Raw genomic sequence first — 25,597 nt, 5'->3', positions numbered from 1 at the left:
GCCCACACTGGCCTCTACAGCACCAAGCTTGCCCCTTAGGTACAGGGAAGTAAAGACTGCACTTCCAACAAAGGGGCAAATTGGCACCAGGAGAGGGATGGGGGATGAATTCCAAGCTAGATTTCCACCCTTACCCAAAGAAACGCAAAGGGGGAGAGGGGAGTTATGGTGGGCAAGAAAGGATATGGCCAGTCGATGAGCTTCTTGGCGTATTTCCTGACAATGTTATCTTCTCCGAAGATGAACAGGGATCTGTTGACGGTGAAACAGTTCTGCCGGACGGGAATGGGGTTGTACAAAGCCATAGTCCGCGCCCTCTGCGCTTTCGACTGCTTGTAGGCGGCCGCCGGGCCCGAGGCCGGCACCGGGGTTCCTTGCCGGTTCCTGCTCTGGTCCGAGTCTCCATCGCCCGACCCCGGCCTGCCGACCACCGCCTCCCCGAAGCGAGCCATCCTGAAGTTTAAACAGACAGAAGACACACAAAGGTGATCGCGGCCCAACACCCGCACACAGCAACAAGCAGAAAGACACACGGAGACTCAGAGCCGCATCCAGACGGAGCCCGGGGACCACCGCCTCCGGGGAGCCTCCGGGGAGCCTCCGGGGAGCCTCGCGAGCTCTTGGAAGAGGCGGCAGCGGCAGCAGCAGCCCCGCCGCTCTGAACTGTTGAATCTAAATACAACCTCTGCGAAGCTCCATTCCTCAAGGAGGAAAAAAAAAAAAAAAAAAAAGCAGGGGGAGGGCTTGGGGGTGCTCAGTTTCTGGAGGCAATTTTTTTTTTCAAAATGCCAGTGTGTGGTGGCATTCGGGGACTGAAGAGGAGAGGGGTGGAGTAGGCTGCTCTTCAAACATAGCTCCTCTTCTGGCAGACGCACCACCTAGTTCTGGGAGAGAGGCAGGCACCGGCCCGCTAGGTAACAGTTTGGTGATTTATTGGGGGTGGGGGTTGGGGAGGAAGAGAAAAATGAAAACAAAAGAACTTTAAAAAAAAAAAAAAAAAGACAAGGACCGGGTTATGGTGACATGCTTTATAACGCGAGCCCCGGCAAGTCCATCTAAGAAATTCCACAGCCAAGACTTGGGTCTTTAAATCTGCCAGCACAGACGCATCCAAAGGTTGACAGAGAGGGAGGGGGGAGAGCGATATTGAGGTTCCTGCGCAAACCGCAACGCCCAAAATATCAAAATAAGAAGTCAATCCAACCGGAGAGGGACAAACGACTTCAAAGCTCCTGCGGCTGGGAGAGAAGTTGAGCAGCATCCAGAGAGCAGCGAAGCCCGAGTGCCAGCATCCTGCCCGAGCGCTCGCCGCCGCCGCCGCCGCCTCCCCGGATCAGCATGCAACAGCGATCCGCGGCTGCGCCGGGGCGAGGGCGGGAGCGGGAGCGGGAGCGGGAGCGGGAGCGGGAGCGGGAGCGGGCGGGCGGGCGGGCGCTGGGGCGAGGGAGGAACAGGTTGCAGGCGAGCCCGCGGTGGCCTGGCCCGGGAGTTGCCCAAGGGCCGAACTTCCTCCTGAACCGCTCGCTTTCTCCTGCCCCCCGGACGGCCGCACTCCGGGGAGCCGAGGGGGATGAGGAGGAAGGAGAGGGGAAGGCGCGGAGGGGCGAGCCAGCCGAGCGCAGAGGCGCAGCGAGGCGCGCGCCGGAGCGCCGGGAGGAGCGGGGGCGGGGCCGGCGGGGACGGGAGGGGCGGGGATGGAGCCGGAAGGACCCCGGCGCGCCGCGGCTGCGGGGGCCTGGGGAGCGAGGCTGGTCCGGCCTATTGGTCTGCTGAGCCAGCGGGTAGCGGGCCGCCGCCGCAGCGGCCCAGCAAGAGTCGCTCTCCCCGAGCGACGGCGAGAGGAGGGAGGCGGGCGCAGCTGGCGGCGCGGCCCCGTCCCCGCAGGAGCGCCGAGCCCAGGCCCGGCGGGGGCGCACACGCACGCGCACGCGCACACGCACTCGCGCCTGCCGTCCCCGCCGAGGCGTCCGCGGGAGCCGGGCCCGCGCGGTGCCCGCCCGGGAGGGCGGTGGGAGCCTGGGCGCCCCGCGCGCCGCGCACCGGGGCCCCCGCGCTGCTCCTCCTCGCCTCCCAGTCTCCAAGGAGCGCTGCCCGGGGAGCAGCGGAGAAGACAGCACCCTCTCCCCAGCGCCCCACTCGGCAACCCGCGGGCCCGGGGAGGCACGCTAGGACCTCTGGGGGCTCCGCGCTCTGCTGTCGGTGCCGGCTCCCCTTGGGAGCTTCTGGCCTCCCCCTGCAAAGGCGATCTGGGGAGGCCTCTTGGGTTCCGTTTCAGCGGAGCCCTGCGCATCCATTTCTGGAAGACTGGTCCGGTTATTGGGGCCATCGGTGGCGAGTTTGGGGCTAACACTACCTTTCTCAAAGTCTTAACAATCAGGGGGATCCACCCACCCCTACTTTTACCCACAGGTCAGCTCCGCTGACTTCCTCAAACCCACCTCATTAAAGGAAGAATAAAACAGTATCTGAGCTGCGTAAGTGGGAAAGGTGGGCTCCAAGACCCTGAGAAAGAGTCCCTAGGTTTAGCAACCAAGCCCTTCTCCACAGGTAGACTCTGGTTTGAATTGAGCACAGGACCAGTTGTCTCCTTCCATGTCTACACTGGCTGGAACACACTTTGATCTCCTTTTTGCAACCTCAGCCTCAAAACACACCCAGCTCTATCCACATCCTCGCCACCTGAGCAATGCCAGAGAAGGGGAGGGGAGGCTGATGAAGGAAACAAAGAGGCTGACCAAAACCCAGAGGTTGGAATCCGTGGGTGAGTGTGGCTTCATGTGTATGAAAGGCAGTGTCCCGGTGAGTGAAACAGACTGATGGGAAGGGTGATGACATCCAAGGGAGAGGCACACGTGTACCTATGTGTGTGTGTCTATGTGTGGCCAGGCCATGGGCGCATTGACATAGGTCTCTGTGAGAACATAGGTGACTATATGTGTGAAGGGACAGTCCCGGGGTACTGGAAATCCAAAGGAATGGTGTCAGTGCTGCCCTTGGGACAGCGTGCTGACCTTTTGATTCAGGGTAGCCCATTTCAGGCCAGATTTACTATTCAAGGTGTGTACATTCTAATGATATTTTGATTTCACGTTACTGCCTTACACTGCACTCTCCCAGCCTTCACTGGAGGGCACCATTCTTTCTGGAGACCTAGTCAGAAGTGAAAGGGGGAAGTGGTGCTGTGAACCACAAACCATCAGACGGTTTAGTCATGCACAACGGTCACAAGTGGCTGTCTCAGTAACCCTGTAAGCTGCAGATGAGAAAGGGCTTTCAGAAGTGGTCAAACCCATGCTTTCAGGCAGGGCCGTGAATCCATAGCACAAAATTCATTCAAATCAATCATCTGATAAATATTTTTGAGTACCAGGTACTGTTGGCACTGAGGATATGATAATGGACAAAATAGATGACCCCCCCTCAAAAAAAATGTGTCCTTTTCTTGAATCTAAATAAATAAATAAATAAATAAATAAATAAATAAATAAATAAGGTTCTATAGCCCTACTGGCCAGAATGCTTGCTAGACCTCATCCTCACATTACAACTTCACCTCTTTTCTCTGGGTCCTGGCCTTAGCAGGCTTCAGGGTGGTATGCCTGTCTGTTCATGCTCAGAGGAAGCAGCGCTCTCTAAGCTTTACCTCCTAGAAGAGGTTCTTAGAAGACCTGGAGCCTCCAGATCTGGTTCTTCAATGTTACCCACTCAGCAGAGAGGCGGTACTAATTCCTTTTCCTCTCTCAACAATGTCCTGGGTTCCCTGTGGCTGCTATAATTCTTTAGAGACCTAGGTTCCCAAGACAGAATACTATAGTTGGAAATGTGAAGACCCAGTGAAGTTGGCACTTGCCTCCCTGCCTTCTGAGAAGATAGGATCACAAATGCATGGGTTGGGAATAATGTTGACTATGCTGGAGTATGAACACCTCTGCAGGGAAGTTATAAATGGGGACTTCATTGCGGGGGGAGAGGGGTATAGGGGAAAGAAGCAAACATGCTGGCCTAAAAGTCTTTAGGAATGGACTTGACCTAAGGGCAGTAATGGTGGGAGGGAGGCATACTCTCATACTCTACCACCACCACCACCACCACCACCACTATCCACCCCACAGTCACACCTCCTCAGACCTTTGAGATCTATGAACGTCTCCAATGCCCCCATTCGCCTAGCTCCCAGAGAGCTAGAATTTCAATGGCTAAACATATTTTATGTGTGTTTAATAGTTTTCAGGTTACATAAGCCTCACAACAAATCTCGGAGATCAGCCTGGCAACCCACGTATTATGACCCTGATTTGGTGGACAAATTACCAGAGTTTCAGAAACCTTAAGTAATTTTCCCTGGGCTTTAACACATCTTTGGACTTCTACTTTATGGCTCTTTCTAACATCTAGTCTAATCTCTTGTGGATGGTAATAGTATAATTCCAAAGCATTCATTGTCATGAGAAGAAACTATTCAATCACACTAAGCCCATGGGAATTCTATGCTTCCCATCCTCAAATTGAATTGGATCAGTAGCCACATGCTCCTGTCCTGGGGCCTTGCTGGGAAGATGCTAGCCTAGGAACGCATGTACTGCCCTTAAGATCCAGTGGAATCCATAGAAAAAAACCTGAGGTCAGGTCATTGCCATAATGTTCTTTATAAGGGAACCTGGTGCCTATTTTCCTTCCCATGTCCCTCCTTCCAATGTCTTCTTAAAGACCCACATATGGAAATGTAGAAAATCAGCATTTGGTCGGAACTGACTGGAAACCGGTTTCCTAAAATCCCTTTCCAGCCCGCGGAGGGACGGTAGCCATATTTCCCTGTTGTTCGAGCACCATCTACTGGTCATTTGTGAGCACATCGCTGTGAGCCTAGCACCTGGCAGCCCAGCACCCTTAGCACACCTCTCTCTGAACTTAGAACCCCAGCCCTCTACCCCTCTGTGGGACTTTGTTGAGGTCCAAGCTCCAAATTTTACCACAATGCAACCATCCCATATCACAGTACTTGGAAAGTACAGCCCCACACACTGGACACGAGGTCAACATGCTGCAAGTATACATGTGTGCACACACATATACACACATGGTTAACGTGGAGCAACCAAATGTTTTTCTGCATGCATATTTTTCTGAAACCAGTGACCTGCAAACTCGAATCCCAAAAAGATCTGAGAAAGCAAGTGAAAAACTTTCCTAGATTAATCCCATATAGATGGTTTAATATGAAAGCTTTCACCCTGTAGCCCCTCAACTCCAGTGTACCATCCAAAATCCAAACAAGAGGGAAGGCGACTTGTAGAGAGTATCTCGAGTCTCCTTTGGAAAAGGAATGAAACCAGTGGGCTGAACTCTCCCAGACCAGGAAGGCCTTGGGAGTTTGTACTAACATGGATAATCATGAGCAGCATGAGTGGAGAAGTACTTATCCTATTCCCCTCATTCATAAAGCTCCTCCAAGATCTGTCAGGCCTTGGGCCATCTTCGCGTGAGATTTCAGCCCATCACTGCAGAGTCTGCAAATCTAGCCTCATCCAAAAAGCATGTGCCCCTCCCACCAGCCTGGCTTCCTCATTCCTTCCTCCCCCACTGCCAGTTACACTCAGATAGTTTATGGTTAAGCTATCAGAGCCCCTTTTGTTCTATTTTCCCCCTGTTGAGCTTTTCCAAGAAATAGACTCTTATGCAAAGCAGTACTCTGAGGAACATAATGCAGAGAGGATTTGGGAGTGGGTTCTTAAGAAAAAAGTTGGCAGGCGACCATGTGCAAATTCATTGCAGAGCAGAGGAGCATTATGGCAACGCAGACATCTTAGGAATCTGGTGGCTTCCACAATACCTTACAGCCCTTACTTGGGTGAAACATAACTTTACATCCTTATGTAATGTCCATCCCTAGAAGCAGCATTTCTCAAACCTATGCCTGAGAAACCCCACAGCTCTAACACTCTACCAGCTAACTATAGATGTGCAAATTTCGCTTAAAAAATGTTTTAAAAACCATTCATTTATGACAACTCAATAGTCCCTGGGTGCCAACTGTGATAATGTTATCTCACTGCATCTTTGCTGCAGGACTGTGAGGCATATTCTATTATCTGAGGCACAAAGGGTCAAGAATTTGTCCAAGGGCATAGAGGTAGGAAACAGCAGAGCTGGATTTCCTGATAATAAGTTCAGGACTCTTTACAATCTGTAGCTACTATTAATACACTGTATGTCAAAATAATTCTTTCCTTGCTTGAGAGTCCAGTTATAGGCAGGATCTTGGACCTTGGAGAGGCGAGGCATGAACCTGAGCTAGAAATCCTCCCAAAGGGTTAAATTTCTAAGAAAGCATGCCACCTGTCTCAGGGCTTTCATGAAGATTAAGTTAATTTGTGTAAAGCTCTTAGAGGAGTACCTGGCACACAAGTGCTATGTATGTATCTGTTAAATACATTTCAGCAGTGGTAGCTGTGGCCACAGTAACACGGAGCAAACCATGCATCTAGCAGCTTTCTGTTTCTGGGAGCAGACTGCAGAAGTGCAGCCCGGGGATGACTTTGGTGTGTATGGGGTGGAGAGAGGAGCAGAGAAATATAAGTGCCTGGGACTTGATCAGAGAGATAAATAGGGGAAAAGAGAGAAGAAGGAAAAACATTAGAGACCACAGTTCCAAAGAGCCCAAAGACCTTGGTACCTGGTAGAGCTACGTGTTTACTTATTCATTCATACATAAGCCCATTTCACGAATACTTATTAAACCCCTTTAATGTGCCAGGCATTTTTCTCGAGATTCTGAGGCTCAAGGATAAATTAGACATGGTCAACGCCTTTGAGAGCTTACATCTGAAGAGAGGGGAAGGGCTCTACACAAGGCAGAATGTAATGTGTGCGCCATAGCAGTGTGTACAATGAGAGTGAGAACAGAGAAGGGAGATACACCTCTGGCTGGACGCAGGCAGGAAAAGGAAAGAATAGGGGAGATCCTTTGAAAGACATATCACTGGAGGTGGGGAGAAGCAATGTGGAACGGTAGCATGGAACAAGAACGCCTGAGCTGTGGAGGGAACGTCACATGCATGGAACTGATTAACCAGTCAGTATGTTTATTGTTTCAGTGAATCTAGGATCATAAAAATGTTAGTATTATACTTGAGTCCTTTTTCTCCACCCTAAGATAAAGTCACTTTCAGCCTGGACAAAAGTGAAATATATTCAACCTAACAAACATTAACCCTTATTGGGAAAGTCCTTTTGGAGCTTCAATGTTTAGCCCCAGATGTCCAAGGATCCTTGCCCCTTTAGTGAACCTCAACACCCATCCTCTGGGCCCAGCCTTGCGTCCTGATCAAGGCAAAGTGCACGTGGATGGAACTGGAGGGTATTATGCTGAGTGAAATAAGTCAATCAGAGAAGGACAATCATCATATGGTTTCACTTATATGTGGAATATAAGAAATAGTGAAAGGGATTATAAGGGAAAGGAGGGAACTGAGTGAGAAAAATTAGAGAGGGTGACAAACCATGAGAGACTCCTAACTCTGGGAAACAAAGGGTTGCGGATGGGGAGTTGGGTGATGGGATGGGGTAACTGGGTGACGGGCACTGAGGAGGGCACTTGATGGGATGAGCACTGGGTGTTACTACATGTTGGCAAATTGAATTTAAATTTTAAAAATGTAAAAATAATTAATTAATTAATTTTTTAAAAAGACAAAGTGCAGCAGGACGACTCTGCAGAGCACCAGCTCTGACCGCTTGGGGTGAGTGGAGGATGCATTGGTATCTAAGGGTGAGAACAACCGGCGGAAGCACGCCCATCCATCCGCCCCCTTGGCCTCTTGACTCAGAAAACAAAATACAGCCCACACATTGTAAAGCTTGCTCAGCCTGGGTGGTTCAGTCTGATTCATTCATTCAGCAAACATAAAATGAACACCTTCCCTGTGTCAGGCATGATGTCAGGTGCTAGAGCAAAGGAGGCAGTGCCCAGGATGAGAAGGCGCCTGAGCTATAACCTGAACTTGCTGGTCTTAATCCCTTCCCCACACTTCACTCTTAAAGACAGTATCCCATCTCACTAGCAGGAAAAGCAGCTCATAGCTGAAACAAAGCCTAGAGGAACCCTAAAGGCCCAGAGAAGGGAACTCAATTCCACCACACCCACCAGTCTTGCCTCTTACAGGACTCTTCGGGTTGGAATCATCAGCAGATTAAGCCACCACCTGTCCATCACCACACCCTTTCTCTCCCACTCTCTCCTACACTGAGCAGCTGGTTACACCCACCTGGTATAAAATAATCAGAGTGAATAAGGCATTCCCATATGATATGGACTTAAGGCCAGTTTTGAAACGTGCACCTGGGCAGGCCATGTGCTGGTTCTGCCCCTTCCACTCCCCTAAAACTGCACTAAGACCTCCACTGGCCTCTAATGACCCTTGTTTCTGCACCCCCCTCTTTTTTTCCTTGACTGCTCTGCAGCATCTGGCACACTGACCTCCCCTCCTTCTCAGAGTTTCCCTCTCTTAACATCCCACCTCCCAGGTTCTCACTGTCTTTTTCCTTCTCTTGCTCCTTTTATTCCCCTCTTTATTGTGGGAGTACCCCCATAGGGCTGTTCTTAATCCCTGCATCTTCTCTGACATCTTTCCTTTCAGGGTCAAATCCTTACCCACACTCCCAACTATCCCCTCTGCTTCCACACCTAGTCTCAGCCTTCCTTTTCCACCTCTTTTCCAGATCCAAATGCCCATTTAAGGAAACTGGTATGTCCATATGGACTGTCCGACATCTCAAATTCAACGTGTTTAAAAGTGAATTCATTGTAATTCCTTCGAAACATGCTCCCCTTCAAAAAATTCTAGTTCCTACTGAAGTGACATCATTCTCCCTGTCAATCACTTAACTTCAGTGGTTCCTTGTTGCCTGAAAAATGGCCAAATTCCTTAGCCTGACAGTTCAAGACAATTTGCGTTCAACCTACCGTTCCAACACCATCCTCCCATGTACCATAGTATCAACAAAGTTATAACATATCATGGCCACTCCTGCCTCAAAACTCTTGCTTCAGAGCACCTGATTCAGACTGACCCAAGAACATCCTTCCTCTTTTCTGCTTCTCCAACTCCAAGGTATCCTTCAAGGTGTGGTCTGGTTCAATTCTGCCTCCTTCATGAAGCCTTCCATAACCTCTCCAATTCTATCTGTGATATCTACCTCCTATAAACTCACAGAACTTCGTTTCATTCATATAGTACCTTGTTTACTTACTCTCATTGTTGATGGGTAAAACTTTACCACTAAATTCCTATTTAATTTTTCAATCATATATGCCTTGTCTTCTTCACTATGGTGTAAGCTTCTCAAGTGTAAAGGACATATCTTCCCCTTCACTGCGTTACCTAGATGCCTGCATCATGTTATACTCATTGCAGGCCTTTACTAAATATATCATCAATGAATGAATCATTGAGTCTCCTGCAACTCTTTTTGGCAAAAAAGAGTTTCAGCATTAACTGGTTAGCTGGTTTCCTGTCTGAGGGGTTGCCTTTCCCCTAACATATTCTGGCCCTAACTCTGAGTCTCTGCTCTGTTTTCACCTGTTTCCAGCTGTTTTTCTCTGGGTTAAATGTTCATCCTCCCCTTGATACCAAGAAATGATGCCTTCCTCTCCTGTAGGAGATCAGCTGACTCTAACTCAGGATCTTTACCAGCACAATAACAACCCCACCCTCATTTTATCAATAATCAAAATACAGGGTTCATTCCCTTATGAGGAATATATTCTGCTTTTTGAAAATATGGTTGTAATAAGATTTGGGGAATCACCTATTAAAAAAAGACATTCAGACCCCCACAGAAAGAATATTATCAGATCTCTTTCCATTGAATATAAAACATAGAAGAATAAACTTCTGCTTCAAAAAAAATGAACTATAGTCTTAAACTGGTTCTATCTCTTCTCTCTATGAAAAGACAAATGTCATCATCAGGCTTATTTCCCTTATAAAGAATTACAGTGGAAGAGACACACACACACTTTTGCCTATGTGCTAAGACACACACTCAACTCTGATCTGATCTCAAGTTCTGCCAGCCAACTGTATAAACATATAAAGTAATCTTCCCATGCTGTTGGGAGCTTTCAGACAGGCCGAATACATTATATTTAAATGGGAAGAACTACAGAATCCTTTGAAGATTTCTAAATATTCCTAATGTGCCATTTAAAAATGAGAGAGGTGGAAATGTAATTCTCAATCAAAAGATAAGATTTCCAAAATACTCCTAAGACCTTTAACAAGCCAACTCCTTGGACATAAGCACACACAGATGCACTCATAATATAGCTCTTTCCCTTAGATACTTGTTCTTGATTTTTTTTACGTAATCCTCCATCACTCAGTCACAGTCTGCAGAAAACTTCTGCCAGATGTGAAGCAGTCAAGCATTATTAATATAATAACCCAAAGCTTCCTATTATACTATTTTTCTTTTGTTAAAATCGTCCCTATTTTCCAGTAGGTCATGGCTTGACATTGTAAATTCCAGGACTATTAAAAAAAAAAAAGAGGAAAAATGGACATGCATCAAGCAAATAATAATTACATAGAAAAGTATAGGCAATTTCAACTTCATTAATAATATTAATTATAATTGGGTATTAAATACTTATTATTTAATAATAAGGCACTGCACTAAGCCCTTTACTTTCCTTATTTCTGAGAATAATCCCGTGTGGTAAGTACTATTATAATCAACATTCCGCAGATAAGAAAAGCAAAATTGAAAGAAACTAAATAATTTTCCTCAAGGTTGGATAGGTGGTAAATGACATAGCAGAAAGTCAACCATAGGTCTATTCGACTCCAAAATCCATTATCTTAACCACCACAGTGCAGGGCTTCTCATTGATACAATTAATAGAGACTTGGGCTAGTTACTTTATTTCATGCTACAGTTCCAAGATGTAAGAAAATGTCCAGACATTACACAGCAGGTGCCGGGGGGGTCTCAGGATAAGTGAGTCAGGAGAGCACGTGAGACAAGACTTGCCCCACAGTCCTGGCTGGGTTTATGACTGCATGTGCAAAAATCCCAGCAGTAATGCCTGCCCTCTGAATCTCAGGAGCCTATTGATAGACCAACTGGGACAACAGATTCCCAAGTGCACCATGTTCCAATATGTGCTGGTGTTATTAGTCCGACCTGCAGTCCCACATTGCAATGTCCCAGAGCAGCACGGGCCATGCCAAGGAGAACCGAGTCTTACTTCAAAAACTGTTTAAGCTTTTCAAAACTGCTTAAAATCCAAAGGGTATATTATTGTACACAATTTACTCATGATGAACATGGTTTTACACACCATTTGCTTGTTTTTCAATGAATGGCCAAATCTACCCAAAATGCCCCAGGGCCTAAGCTCCCTGGTGGGTCAGTCTCAGGCAGCAATCTGGGAAAGCTATCAGCCAAACTCTGGAGGGGTCAGTAAGGGAGGGAAGAAAAAGAGGAGAGATGGTGTTCAGCAGCAGAAAAGGAGGGTTTGCTCTGCTGCAGGCCCAAATATTAGCCAGTGTTCTGTGTTCAGCAAACCCAAGGGTGGCACTCTTCCTACCATTCAGGAATATCGATCCTGATTAATAGGTATGGTTTTCATTTTTTCTATGAAAACTGCTGCTGCCAACGCATGCCACTAAAGGATTCAGCAGATTTAAATCCTCCTGCCTCTCAACTTGTTTTCCTGCCTGCACTCCAGCAGGTAAGACACCCACAGACTCACAGTGCTCCGGGCTGTAGAATTCACAGGAGTCTATAATGTTCGGGTTATTTTTAAACTTTCAGGCCACTTTCCCTCCCCACGAACAGCAGGCCTGCCATTTAGAACAGTGTTTAACCCACACCCCACCTGCTTTGAAACTTTAGCTCTTTGTGTTAAAAGAAAAGAAGCAATCCTTCAAGCGTGCGCTCATGCGCATGCGTGCCCTCACACACACGTGCACCTCAAACCCAGTGACAGCCACCAGCTTGCTGGGGTGAAAGACCCAGCTTCCCAAACGATGTTGAGATTGTGAAGACTGTGTGTGTGAAAATGCTTTGTAAACTTAGATTGTCATACCACCATGGGTGGTATCATTGTTATATTTACAGGGGCAGACACCAGGCATTATAGGTGATGTCAAAAGACAGCTCCCTGTTTGCAAAAGGAAATTAGACCAGAACAATCAAAGCACTCAAGACCCTTCATAGGTCTCCAGACAGGAGCTGGCTAATGGGTGTTAGGCATCAATTTTCCTCAAATTAAATACTTGTATAAAAGGTGGGAAACACGGGGAGAAAGGGAAAAGAATTCTGAAAATAGTTCAACAGAAAAATAAAAGAGTTCCCAAACAGAAACAACAACTAATGCTTGTGGGGCACACTTGTGTTACACTTGTACAAAGCACTGTGTACATGTTACCTCATTTGATCTGCACAAGAATCCTATAAGGTAGGTAGGTATGTTTAGCTTCAGTCACTTTTCAGCTGAGGCAACTGGGATCAGAGAAACGAAATCGCTAAACCAAGATCACACAGCGAGTAAGTGGCACAGCTAGACCTGGAGCCTGGTTCTCCCTAAGGCCAGAGGTTGCATCCTACAACTACACCTCCTCACAAGAGACAAGCTGAAGGACAAAGTATGGCCTGGACCCTGAGACTAGACAGGGATGTCTGCATGGGCTCATGGTGGAAGAGCAGAGAGTCATTCCGGAGTCAGTAAGGATCAAGCCCTGGCCAGAGAGTCCCTTCCACAGCCGCACATGAAAAGATGAAAAATCCCTTTACCTGGAAACCATAGGCTTTGCATGAGCTACAAACCCCAGTGCAGCCGCTTGACCATCCAGGATGGCACAGATAAACTCAATCCTGGACAGTCCTCCAATGTCTTCCCCCTGGTGGCATACTTCTCAGGGGCAAAAGCTATAGCTTCTAAAGTCCTATGGTTGCCACAGTGCTCCAGGAATCTATTATAAAAGAAGTCAAGCAGCTTTGTCTTGCAGCAAACCTTTTAACCAAAACTCCTAACACACATGAAGGATGAGTCACTGGAGAACCTCCTCCTCTCCCTCTCCCTCCTCACCCTCTGGCTGAGGCATCAAGAAGTGATAAAATGATCAGGTGGCTCAACACTTTTACAGCTAAATGCATCCAAGGGATTTTTAAAACCAGAGTCTGTTTCCCTGGAGGCTATTAGGGTGTGTACACATTCTGCTGCATCCGGACTCAGCAGGACTTGGCTTCCCTTCCTCCCTGCTTCCCCCTCAGGAGCATTTCCAATCTATTTTCTATCCCCACCTCCCTAACTGCCCCTTCATCTTCTTCTTCACCTTTTCTTCTTCCACCTCCTAAATGTATGCAATCCTCAGAACCTGTTTCTACCTTTTCTCTAAGTATAAAAACTCTCTCCGGGTGATCTTGTCCATCTGGATGGCTGCAGCTAAAGCTAATATCTGAGAGGTGCCCAAATCTTTCTCTTTGGGCCTATTCTTTTTAAAGCCAGGTACCACATTCACCACTGCCCAAATGCGCTCCCCCACCTGGACAACCTGAATCAATTAGCTGGTTTAAAAACACATGTTCCTTCCCTCCAAACTAGCACCTTCACGGGTCTCTCATTCTCTTTGCAGCATCACAGACTCCCTGTTACTCAGGAACAAAACTTTGGATGCATCTTTGATTCTTCCTCCTGCCCTCTTCCCACAGCCACCATCCCTCACGCCCTGTCGATTTTATTTTCTTTATTCCACTTTCATAATCTTCCTTTCTTTTCCATTTGCAAATTCAGGACTTTATGCCTCCTTCTCCTCAGAAGAGAAGGGTGTCCTGAGCCTTCTTTCTCTTCCAGGTCCTACCTGCTTCAACAGTTGGTTGCATAGCCCAACTCTGAACGTGGTCTAACCCTTCAGTGTAATAAAATTTGGGAGCATATTCATTGTTGTATTGCCTGGTGAAAGGTCATTAAATAAATGTATTTATTGAATAAAGACTTTCCTAATGCCTATCAAAGATCACTATAATAATCAGGAGATCTTATAATCTTCTAATCTTAGGGTTAAAAGCAAACTTAAATGTCATCCAATCTAAGTCCTTATTTTAAGGACCAGGAGTGAACAAAATGCTCCACCCTATGTTCCCAGCGATATCTCAGCACTTTGCAGTACACACTGCCTGCTTCAATGAACACTGCAGGACTGCTCACCATTCTACGAATGTACCTTGAAGTAATCCTTCTGCATTTCATGTCTCCTTCTGTCTCCCTCCCCTCCCCCTCCCATATCCACCTGTCATAAAACTAGATAGACTTCGGTTGCCTGGGTGGCTCAGTCAGTTAAGCCTCCAACTCTTGATTTTGGCTCGGGTCATGATCTTAGTGTTGAGAGATTGAGCCCCGCTTCAGGCTCCACGATGGGTGTCCAGCTTGCTTAAGATTATTCTCTCTCCCTCTCCCTCTTTGCCCCTCCCCCTCACTCAGTTCATGTGCTCTCTATCTCTCCAAAAAAAAAAAAAAAGAGGGAAGTAAAGAAAAAACACTTAGATAGAATTAAAAGCCCAGTTCATACAGTATCTCTTTTATAAAGCATTTTGTGATCATACAACAAACATGAACTCTCTCTTAAAGAAACTCTGGTGCTTTATGCCCCCACTACCTCAGCTACTTTGGGGTATGGATCTCTTCTCCTCCACCTCAGTGTGAGGAGCTTGACTTATATATATATCCTTATGCTCTCCACAGCAACCAAGGTCTGTGCACTATGGGTACTGAATACATGTTTACAGAATGAATGAATGAATGAATGATAACTATATACAAAGCCGAATAGATATAAACAGGATATGGATGTCTTAGGACCTGCACCGGATTGGGAAATTTATGCGGGGAAAAGCTAGAAGTGATAAACCTGTTCTAAAGACAACCAGTTCAGCTTAAAGAAGATGGTTCTCAACCCTTTCCTCACAAGTATAAGTGCAATTTGCAAACATAACATGATAAGATGAATGACCCAGGGCATGGAGGCAAATGTAGTGGTCACTGTGAACTTGCAAAGCTCACAGCATTTGGAGTACAAGATTTTGTTCTTTGGTAGAAAAGGGTGGGATTGTTTTTAACTCATTTCATTTGATTCATGTTTCTGTGGATGTGATGTGAGCAGAAGTGTTCTGTGTTAGATAGACAGGTAATTTGGATATTGAGCCTACCTAATCCAGCTACACACATATCAACCTCCTCTTCTAACCCCTGCATTTTATAGATAAGAAAAGACACGTGGATCAGGGTTTCTCAATCTCAGGACTATTGAAGTTTCTGAATCAAATAATTCTTTGCAATGGTGGGCTGTCCTATGCACTGAAGGATATCTAGCAGCATTCCTGGCCTTTTACCACTAGATGCCAGATGCACCCCCTACTTGTGACAATCAAAAATGTTTCCATATTGCCAAATGTCCTTTAAGGGAACAAAAAAATGCCCCTGGTCGAGACCACTGGTGCAGAATAACTAACTGAGTTGCTCAAGATCATACAATTCATCAGTAATCTCACGAAGAATGTAGGAACTTCCAGGGGACTGCTCTGGCCAGACCATGCACTACCTTCCCTTCTCTCTCTTTTTTTTTTAATTTAAATTCAATTTGCCAACATATAACATAACACCCAGGGCTCATCACTACCTTCTCTTCTATGCCTTCTATCTGGTAAGACACAGCCTTTGGGAGCTGGAGTGAACTTGGAATGGCACCTCTGGTTTTCTAAGGCCTCATAGCCCTACATGGGGTTCCACAGCTCAGTATAAAAGAGACATATTCTTAGCAGAGGCTGAAGGAAAAACTCAGGCCAAAAATACAAGAGTGATCACAACCCAACATCATCTGCTTAAGGCTCAGCAACGGGACCTCAGACAAGCAGCTTTTTTCCTGATTCTTTGGATACTAAAAAATGTGGTCACAAGGCCTCACTGAGAATAGGTTCTCCCCCTCAAATCAGCTTTGTCTTCAGGTAAAACTCCTACACTCATGTTTTCAACTCAATTATTTACACCCTTTACCCCCTGCTTCTCCTTTAGTTTACTTCTCCTTCTATATTGTAAAAACCTTCTTTTACCAAAATCCTCTGTGGTCCCCACTTTGCTTCTAGAATTTGTCTTCACTAGAACTTGAGGATCATCTTCTGTTTCCATATTCTGATCTTGAATTTCCTAAAAAGACCCAATCATTTCAGGCAAGCTATTTTTAGGAGCTGTTGGAAGGACTAATCAATCATCACTTTTCTAAGTGAATTGCTTAGCTAAGTACTTATGCAACATCTAAGGTGGCATAAAATAACTGTCCATTAATGCACTGCTCTTTTTCCACAACCTCCTTCCTCAAGCCTTCCCTCATGCTCAGTCCAGCACTCTGACTAACCTCTCCATTAGGAACATCATACTTACAAGTCCTAGAGGATTTTGTGCATCCCCCAGGAAATATCTTAGCTTTTCCTATTTTAGAGTATTCTCTTTGAAAGAGACATTCAAGGATCTAATACTAGCAAGATGGCAGAATAAGAGAAACCTCCTGCTACAAATTTCTAGAAAACTAGATAAAGTATAGGACTGCATTTTCTTTTTTTCCATTTGTTTTTATTGAAGTTTGATTTGCCAGCATATAGTATAACATTCAGTGCTCATTTCATCAAGTGCCCTCCTCAAGGACTGCATTTTCAAATAGATTTTAAAATATACATTGCTAGACTTGCAAAATATGAAACTCCCAGGAAGAAATTTAAAAAAAAAAACATAAAAGTAAGTATGTGGACTAACACTGCAGCTATCCCATAGACAACGATTAGTTCTGGCAAGCTAGAGGAATTAATGGATGGGTTTTAATGCCCATTCAAAAGCAAGAGATAAAATCTTAGGAGTGTTTGTGAACAGAAGTGAAAATTAAAACTCTGCATTAAGCTGGAACACTTGAAAGACTATACTCTGAATTAAACAATGAACTGCAGAAAAATGAACTCTGCAGCAAAAGAAGATAATGAGGAAACTTATATCTGAGTGAATGAAAAGCAAAACCCTGAGAAATCAAAACCCAAGATTGCATGTTCTATGGATTTACAAGCTGAATTCACATTATGTGTTCAGGAGGGTTTAGAAACCCTCAAGCCCAAAAATAATGTGAAAACTAGTCCCTATAACTTCCCAGGGTGAAGTAAGAGAACAAACAGAAACATTCTATGAGGCTACTCTCACAACACTGACTATATTTTCCCATAGGAAAAATAAGCATCACTAGACATGAGTTTGCAATCAAAACTTTTTCATCATGTAAGGAAACAATTCACTGTAAAGAAAAGTTAGTTGATACAATAAACAAGAGAATTAGAGCACTAAGCTTGAAATAATAGAAAATGTACATAAGGAAATAGGATACAATGAAAAATATTAAGTAGCAAATACAATTTCTTGTAACAAAAAATGTATTCATTGAAATTAAAGGCAACAGGTAAGTTAACTCTTATGTTAGACACAACTCTTATGTTAGCTACAACTAGTGAACAGGTAGACACATATGAGAAATGTCCCCAGTATAAGCCAGAGAGATAAAGAGATGGAAAATACAAAGTTAAGAAACAGGGAGAACGGACTGAAAAATCCAAAATATATCTCATGGAGTTCTAGAAACAGAAAGGAAACAAAGTAGAGAGAGAATATTTTAAGAGATAAAGAATAAATTTCCCAGGGTTAATGAAAGATATAAATCCTTCAATGAGTTCTAAGCAAGATGAAGAAAAATAAATGCATCCTATATGCATCCCAGTGAAATATCAAAAAATCTAAATTTATGAAGAGAAATTCCTAAAAGCATTCTGAGAAAAAAGATTATCTATAAGGAATCAAATCGATGATTTGATTACCAGCTATAACAATAGAGACCAGAAGATAATGGAATAATATCTTCCAGGATTAAAAATACTCACTTAAATTACTTCTCAAACCTAAGGTTAAAATAAAGGCTCCTCAGAAAAATAAAGAAAAGTTTACTACTCAGCCTTAGGTGAAATAAGTACTCTACAGTATTCATCAAGCAGGAAATTTAGATGGATGAAAAGAATGGCTTGCAAGAAAATGGCATGATGAGCAAAAGATAATGGTAAATATGAGGACAAATCTACAATAAAGATAAATGATTAGATAGATGATTAGATACGTAGATAGATTGTTTAACTTTGAATACACACACACAAGATGGAGCTATAGCACTAGACAACAGGCCGCGTAAGATGGAAAGGGTGATCAGAGGTAAGGTACCACGCAGGAAGAGGACAGACTTGCAGATAAGCAAGTAAAGGAAGGTATGTGACTAGGATACTTACTAAAACTGTTTCTATTCAACTGCAAGTGAAGTACTAGTCAATGTAATCAACAAAGTAAAAAAGAAAAAAAAGGCATATAGACTATAAAGAAAAAAACAAAGCTGTCATTAACACTGTTAATGCTGTCTACATACCAACTGTAAGGGAGTCAATACAAAAAGAAAATCGAGGTAATAAAAGAGTTCTACAAGGATACTGGATATGAAATCAACATACAAACATGCAGGTTCTCATACAACTACAGCAAAGAATCAGAAAATACAAGAATAAAAAGATACCATGCAATAGATTCAAAACTATATGTGTGTGAAAACAAAATTTAATAAAAGAATGCAATAAAACATGTAGGGAAAAAATTTAAACTCTCTTGAGGGATTTTAAGGAAGATCTAAGCATAGGAAGAAATATGTCATGTTGGGGGATGGAAAAATAAAAGAGCTTAAAGATAGCAATCCTCCCCCAAATAAATCCATAAGTTCAGTTATAATCAAAATCCCATTTTTAAAATGCAATGTGACAAACTGATCCTAAAAGTTATACGAATGAATAAAGGGCCAATATCCAAGATAATTTGGCAGAGGTGTGGAGAGAATTTATTTTAATGCATCAAAACTATATAGCCATAAAAACTAAATTAGCGAAACATGGCTTAAAGGGAATATACAATTAGACCAGTGGAATAAAATAAAGTGCCCAGAAACAGTAGAAAGCTATTGACTAGTCACAAAAGGGTGTTGGGACAAAAGACTAATCATAGGGAGGATAAAAGAATAAATTAGGGCCTACCTCATACTATATACAAAAATTAATTATGGGTGAAATGAAAGAGACAAATATGATAAGCAAAATGGAAAAAAAAGAAGTTTAATAAAAATAACATCTTCTTTATCTCAGTATGTGGAAAATTTTTTAAACAAGACAAAATAGCTAAAATCATAAAAAAGTAGATAAATTTTACCACACTAAAATTAATAACTCTGTATGACAAAAAGCACCATAAATAAAGTGAAAGAGACAAGGCACTTGAGGGAGAAGATATTTATAACCCATAAATCATATCTAGAATGCTTATAAGAACCCTAATAAATCAAACAAAAAAACACAAACTACCTAGTAGAAATACAGGAAAAAGATAGGAAACTACAACTCACATAAGAAGAAATCCAAATGGCCAATAAACATATTGTTTATAATATGTTTATTAACATATGTAACACATTCAATTTCATTTGTAATCAGGGAAAATGCAATAATTGGATTTCATTTCACACTTATCAGATTGTCAAACTTTAATAATTTTGATCATCTGAAGTGTTGTGGAAGACATACAGAAATGAGGACTCTGCATACGGCAGGAGTATAGATGGCAGTCACTTTGGAAAGCAATGCAGTGATACCTAAAAAAGTTGGAAATATGCATTCCAAAACTCAACAATTCCACTTTTTAGGCATCTATCCCAGAGAAAATCTCACTTCCTTGCCCACGGAGACATGGGCAAGGATGATCATTTTAACATTACTTACAACAGGCAGAAGAATTGGAGTCGCCTGGCTCCCTTCGGAAGGGGAGTAAATGAACAACCTGCAATGTATTCATACAATGTAGGCCTATGCAGAAAGTGAAATAATGAAGTAAGTGTGCATGAAATAACACTGGTTAATCTTAAAAATTAATGTTCACTTTGCTGCAAAAGGACACATTTCATGTATTATTTATATAAAATTTTAAAACGAAAAAATCACATACATACTTTATTAATGCATATACATGTAGTAAAATTACCAAAATGCAGACGATAATGAAATTTTAATTTCAGAGAAGTAGTGACTTCTGGAAAGAAGGATAAGGGATGAGGGTGCATAAATGCATCTGTAATATTTTATTCCTTTAAGAAAAAATGAGTGGGAAATATCAGAAAGGGAGACAGAACACGAGAGACTCCTAACTCCTAACTCTGGGAAACGAACAAGGGGTGGTAGAAAGGGATGTAGGCGGGGGTGGGGGTGACTGGGTGTGGGGCACTGAGGGGGGCACTTGATGGGATGAGCACTGGGTGTTATTCTATATGTTGGCAAATTGAACACCAATAAAAAATAAATTAAAAAATATTTTCTCCCTTTAAAAATGGGAACTAGATGAAGCAAATATGACAAATATTATGATTTATTTAATCTTAATGGTGCTGTATGGGTGTTTCTTAATTGTTTTTTATATTAAATGTTTGAAATATATCATAATTCAAAGAAATATTTAAGAGAGATTCAGGAGATATTATTACTAATTAAAGTACACAGAGTTGGCAAAGATGGGGGCAATCTCATCCACCACTGGCAAGGGATATAATTAGGACAAACTCTCCTGAGGGAGACTGGGCAATGGTTCTAAAGAGTCATACGTATATACATAGCCTTCGCCCCAATAATTCTAATTCTAAAAATTTGTCTTTATGAGATCACTGAATTTACACAAAGATGCATTTATAAAATTGCCCACTGGATTATTAATTTGAATATTAAAAACTACAATCCAAATAAACAATAATAAAGTATTGGTTGACATATTATATATATAGTCATATAATGGAGTATTTTACAATTTTTAAAAATCATATGCTAAAATAAATTATATGGTAATATGACAGGACACTATTCACAGTATACTATTAATTAGTAAAGCAGGTTACAAATGCAACATGTGCAGACCATAATCCCCATTTAATAAAACTATATGTAGGTATGGAGATGTAATTGTACACATACATGCATGCGAGGGGATGAGAAATCCTATAAATAGTTATCCAATGTTAGTGATTAATTTTATATGATGGGAGTATAGATAACTTAGATTTTCTTCTGTGTGCTTTTTCATATTTTATAAAATAAACATAAAATGCTTTTATAATTAAGAAAACACATTTTTCTATCTAAGATGGGTCCAAGGTTCATAAGAGTTGTTCACATCAGTGACTGTTAACAACTGATCATTTATTCTGTAAGAACTGGCGTTATTCGAACTAGGAGTGGGGGAAGGAGAGGTGGACGGGGGGTGGGGGCGACTGGGTGATGGGCACTGAGGGGGGCACTTGATGGGATGAGCACTGGGGTTATTCTATATGTTGGCAAATTGACCACCAATAAAAAATAAATTTACAAAAAAAATAAAAGAACTGGCATTATTTTTAGTTGAGCTAGTGAAGAAGACAGCATCGAGGGGAAAATGCCTTAGCATTTGATTGCAAAGGCACAACTGCCTGAAGTATTAGAATCTTCCATCCATAAAATGGATTGAACAACACTTGTCTCAAACTATCTCACAGGGGCACCATCAAAGTAATTCATAGATAGATGTTGCGTTGAGCCTCTTGAAAGAAGAGGCTAGATTCCAGCCTCCTAAATGTCTCCAGAAGAACACTTGGTAAGGATCTATTACCACCACCACCACCCCTCTTTTAATGGCACAAACTCCAGAATCTCCAGGGTCAACCCTGGAAAGAGGTCTGCCAAATGAGGACAAAGGCTGAACCAACCTCAGTTCAACCCCACTGAATTTAACCTTCCATGGGTTTATTTGTAATGGGTGTAGGGCATAGTCAGGGGATAGAAAGAGCATGTATCAAGCACTTTATACATCTAAATCATTTAATTTTCACAGCTCCAAGCAGTTGGTATTATCAATCTTCACACTGTAGATAAGAAACTTAGACCAAGGCCATATAACTAGGGACTTCTCAGTCTGAAATTGAAACTCATAATTATCCGAATCTGAGATTTAGTCTGGATTAAGCTAAATTACTTTTCATTAATGGAAGCAGTATTTCCTTAAATTTTTAGCCATGCAGCTTTTTCTGCAAAAGAAATAGTACTGGTAACTGTAAATTAATTAAGGAGATAACTGCAGAAGGCTACTCTGATTCAGCTGAGAGTGAAAAACCCAAACTCCTTTCCCCTGAGCAAGCAACAGTTTGGATAATGCTGATCTGAGGTTATTGTAAAGGTCTTCAGTTCACCCTGGCAGTGTCCAAGGGGAAGCTTCTCTATTGCAACATAGATGAAGGTCAGGGCAGGTTGTAATTTGTCATCTTGCTGAACCAGGTATTTGAATTCCAAGCATAAAGGCAGCTGTGCAGAGGTGAGCCCATTACTGAGAACAACCGGGCCCACTACCCAGCATCCGTGTCAGTGCCGCCTTGATTTATGATTGCCGTTGTCAGACGCACATGCTCCTCCTCATTTGGGCTATCATTCATCTCTCTCACCTGAACCATGGTAATAGCCTCCCCACCACTCAGCCTGCTTCCACTCCTGCCTCCCTTCAAACTATTCTCCCAAAGTCATCTTTTTAAAAAGTCAGATCAACAATCCCCTGTTTAATACTCTCTAACCACCTCCCCTAATTCTCAGAAGGAAATGCAAATGCCCTACCATTTCCTACAAAACCTACTTCACCTAATGCCTACCTATTTGTCTTAGCTCAACTTCCCAGGAAGCAGAGCCTGAGGCAGGGATTTAGATTCCTTTATTGTGGCGTGCAATCACACGAAAGCAGGAGTGAGGGGAAAGGGAAGTACAGCAGGGGAAAAGGGAGAGCCAATACAAGTATGTATGACCACACCGGCCACCCTAAAACCCCAAGTAACTGCATCTTTGGATAGTCCATCAGAGGAAACCGAAGAAATTTATCTGCTGAATAGGTGTATTGGTCAAAGTTCATCACTCAGGGAGTTAATTTCCTTCTCCAACTTGCAGTTGCTCCAAGAGTCCTGAATATCTCATGGGCCAGTGTCAACAGAGAAGCTCCAGGGTAAAAGGTGGGAGATGCAAAGCATTAAGTGAGGAGCTGTCAGGATTTACATGCATGGAACCAGTGAATCATTGCAGTGGTGGCTGGGCTCAAACAAATGGCCAGAAGTCTCAGAGACAGATGAGGCCAAGAGGCTCTGAAATAGCCCATGTATGATCCAATGACTTTCTGATCTGACCAAATCTTCTACCTCCCTGTAACTCATTTATTCCACTCATACTGATGTTGCTATTTCTCAAACACATAAGCTCGCTTCTGCCTTCAGGCATCTAAGCTAGTTATTTCCAGCACTGGAATGTTCTTTCCACATCTTCACCTTGTGGCTAGTTCCCAGGGCCCTGATCTCAAGTTAATATGCTACCTTGTCAGAGGCCTTCCTAAATCACCCACCCAGACACCCTCTATGACCTCACCCTTAAAAAGTGTTAATCTTCCACTTTTTATTATCTGGCATTTTCTTGTTTATTCATTGTTGATCTGTCCCAAAAGAATGTAAACTACATGAGAGCAGAGACTGTCAGGATTGTTCACTGATGTATCCCCATAGTTGAATCAGTACAAAGTTGTAGTGGGTACTCAATTATTTCTTGAATATTTGTTGGATAAATGGATGGATGGAAAAATGGATGGATGGATATAGATGGATAAATGGCTGGCTGGCTGGCTGGCTGTGTAAATAAATTATTTAAGATGTATCTCGTCTTGTGAAAACCAGCCATGACATTGATAGAAAGTCTGGATGAAAGCTAAAAAGACTAACATGTGGTGATGCAAGGCCCAGAAGTCACAAGACCCTCAGAAGTGAAGTCAAGAATCCATAAGAAAATGTCTATATTCACAGGTTGGAAAGTCCCAGGTGGGCTGTTTAGCTCAGATGTCAAGGGCCCACTACACATCAGATTATGCATGTTTCTTAGAAATGGCTTTTCATAGGCTAAATCCTGGCTCTCTCTTTCCACTGTCTCCTTTTCTCCTCTGAGCCATGGATGGGACAAGTCAGTTCTGGCTATTTCTGAAATGGACAGAACAACAACAAATGTTACTATTGTTCCTTCCCCTGCTTTTGCCTTTTGGTAGTCACAGATTGTCGGAACTTTAGGGAGCTGGAGGCCAGGGCAGAGAGACAAGGAGGGGTCTCATAGCACACAGAGTTCCAGAAGCACAAGCCCCAGATCACCTGTGTCTTCTGCTTCCATGCTTTGCCAGTAGGATACCCCCTGTTAGCTGGAGACCCCTAGTCAGCTACCATGGCAACAAGAGGACAAATTGAGGCAAGAGAAAATTATGACACATAGCTTAAAAGAGCAGTTTAAAGAACAGAAACAGGCTTTCTGGTAAATGGCTGAAAAGGCAGGAAAAGGCAGCAAGAGGAGTAAGTGGGGGAGGGCATCTGGCCCCTTGTGGGGAGCCAGCTCACAGACACAGATGGACTCACACCACGTCCAGAACCTACGTGGGGTGTCATCCCTACCCACTCCCAACTTTGAGATTCCTTTTTCATCCCTACCCCCATCTTCCTTGCATGTCCTTTCCCCCAGCATTCCCTGGAAAATCTCCCTTCCCATTGCAGGAACATATCAAGTCTTAGAGTATCACCAGTTATCCATTTTTCCGTCATCCACAAACCATGTTGTGCTGAGGCAGTTCTCCTATTCATGGCCTCAGACATTTGTTCCACTTACTATATATGCTTGATTCCTGATAGGCGAGCAGTTGAATACTCAGCCTGAGTCAGCACCAGGCAGTAGGCTTGGAGGGAACTTGCCCTTTGTGCATATTCCCAGGGGGTAGAGAACAGTGACATGCCCAGTCATGTAAAGCCTCATAGCCCCCTCCCAGAGGTTGTCTGTGCTGCTAGCACCATGTGAGACCAGTCACGGTAATACCTGTGACTCTGTCATCCAGTCCCAAATTCTGGAGTCATTCACCTCGTAAGGAATAGTGTCCCTTGGCTGGCAGCTACTCCCCCTCCCAGGTTGCCCAGTAGCTGACTCAATTTCCAGGCCTCTCCCACAAGCCCTTTGCTCACCAAATTCAGCTTCCTTGCTTGCCTTTTAGTAGGCAAGCTAACTCAAGACCCCCTGACTCTTCCCTGCAATCTCTGAATTCTCAATCAGGCAGTCTTGAAGATTACAATTTTTCCCATTTTCAAACCTCGAGGGAAAGACAGGTGGAGGAGGAAGGGAGAAAAAAGTCTCCACCTCCAGCTGTCACATCCCACGGCCCCACAGCTAATGCTGCAGGTAAGTATTAGCTCCCGTTGGAGTTGAAGAATACCAGAGAAAGTGTGAGAGAAAGGGAAAGGGGAGAGGGTGAATATGAATTTCTGCTGCTTAGCACCTTCCTGGCAGCGTGGGAAGCTGGTTGAATAAGCAAAACATAGGCTCTCAACTCCAGGCACATAAATAAGCTCAAACAGATCCACTGCTT

The 25,597-nt window shown here is 43.6% G+C and overlaps 1 protein-coding gene across 9 annotated transcripts in view; it reads right to left on the bottom strand.

Moving 5' to 3' along the window:
* CACNA1E (calcium voltage-gated channel subunit alpha1 E) overlaps nt 1-25,597 on the bottom strand; it is a 388,038-nt gene that overhangs the window by 310,419 nt on the left and 52,022 nt on the right. For 8 of the 9 annotated variants that reach the window (XM_049112123.1, XM_049112118.1, XM_049112121.1 and 5 more), the window contains exon 2: nt 188-453. In XM_049112123.1, coding sequence (XP_048968080.1) covers nt 188-453 — 266 coding nt within the window. Of the gene's footprint in view, nt 1-187; nt 454-1,204; nt 1,334-25,597 lie in introns of those variants that run through there. The other variant, XM_049112122.1, reaches the window with a different exon arrangement.

Source organism: Canis lupus, chromosome 7, assembly GCF_003254725.2.
Source record: "Canis lupus dingo isolate Sandy chromosome 7, ASM325472v2, whole genome shotgun sequence".
Taxonomy (NCBI): Eukaryota; Metazoa; Chordata; class Mammalia; order Carnivora; family Canidae; genus Canis; species Canis lupus.
This window is presented reverse-complemented; position numbering and strand designations above follow the sequence as displayed.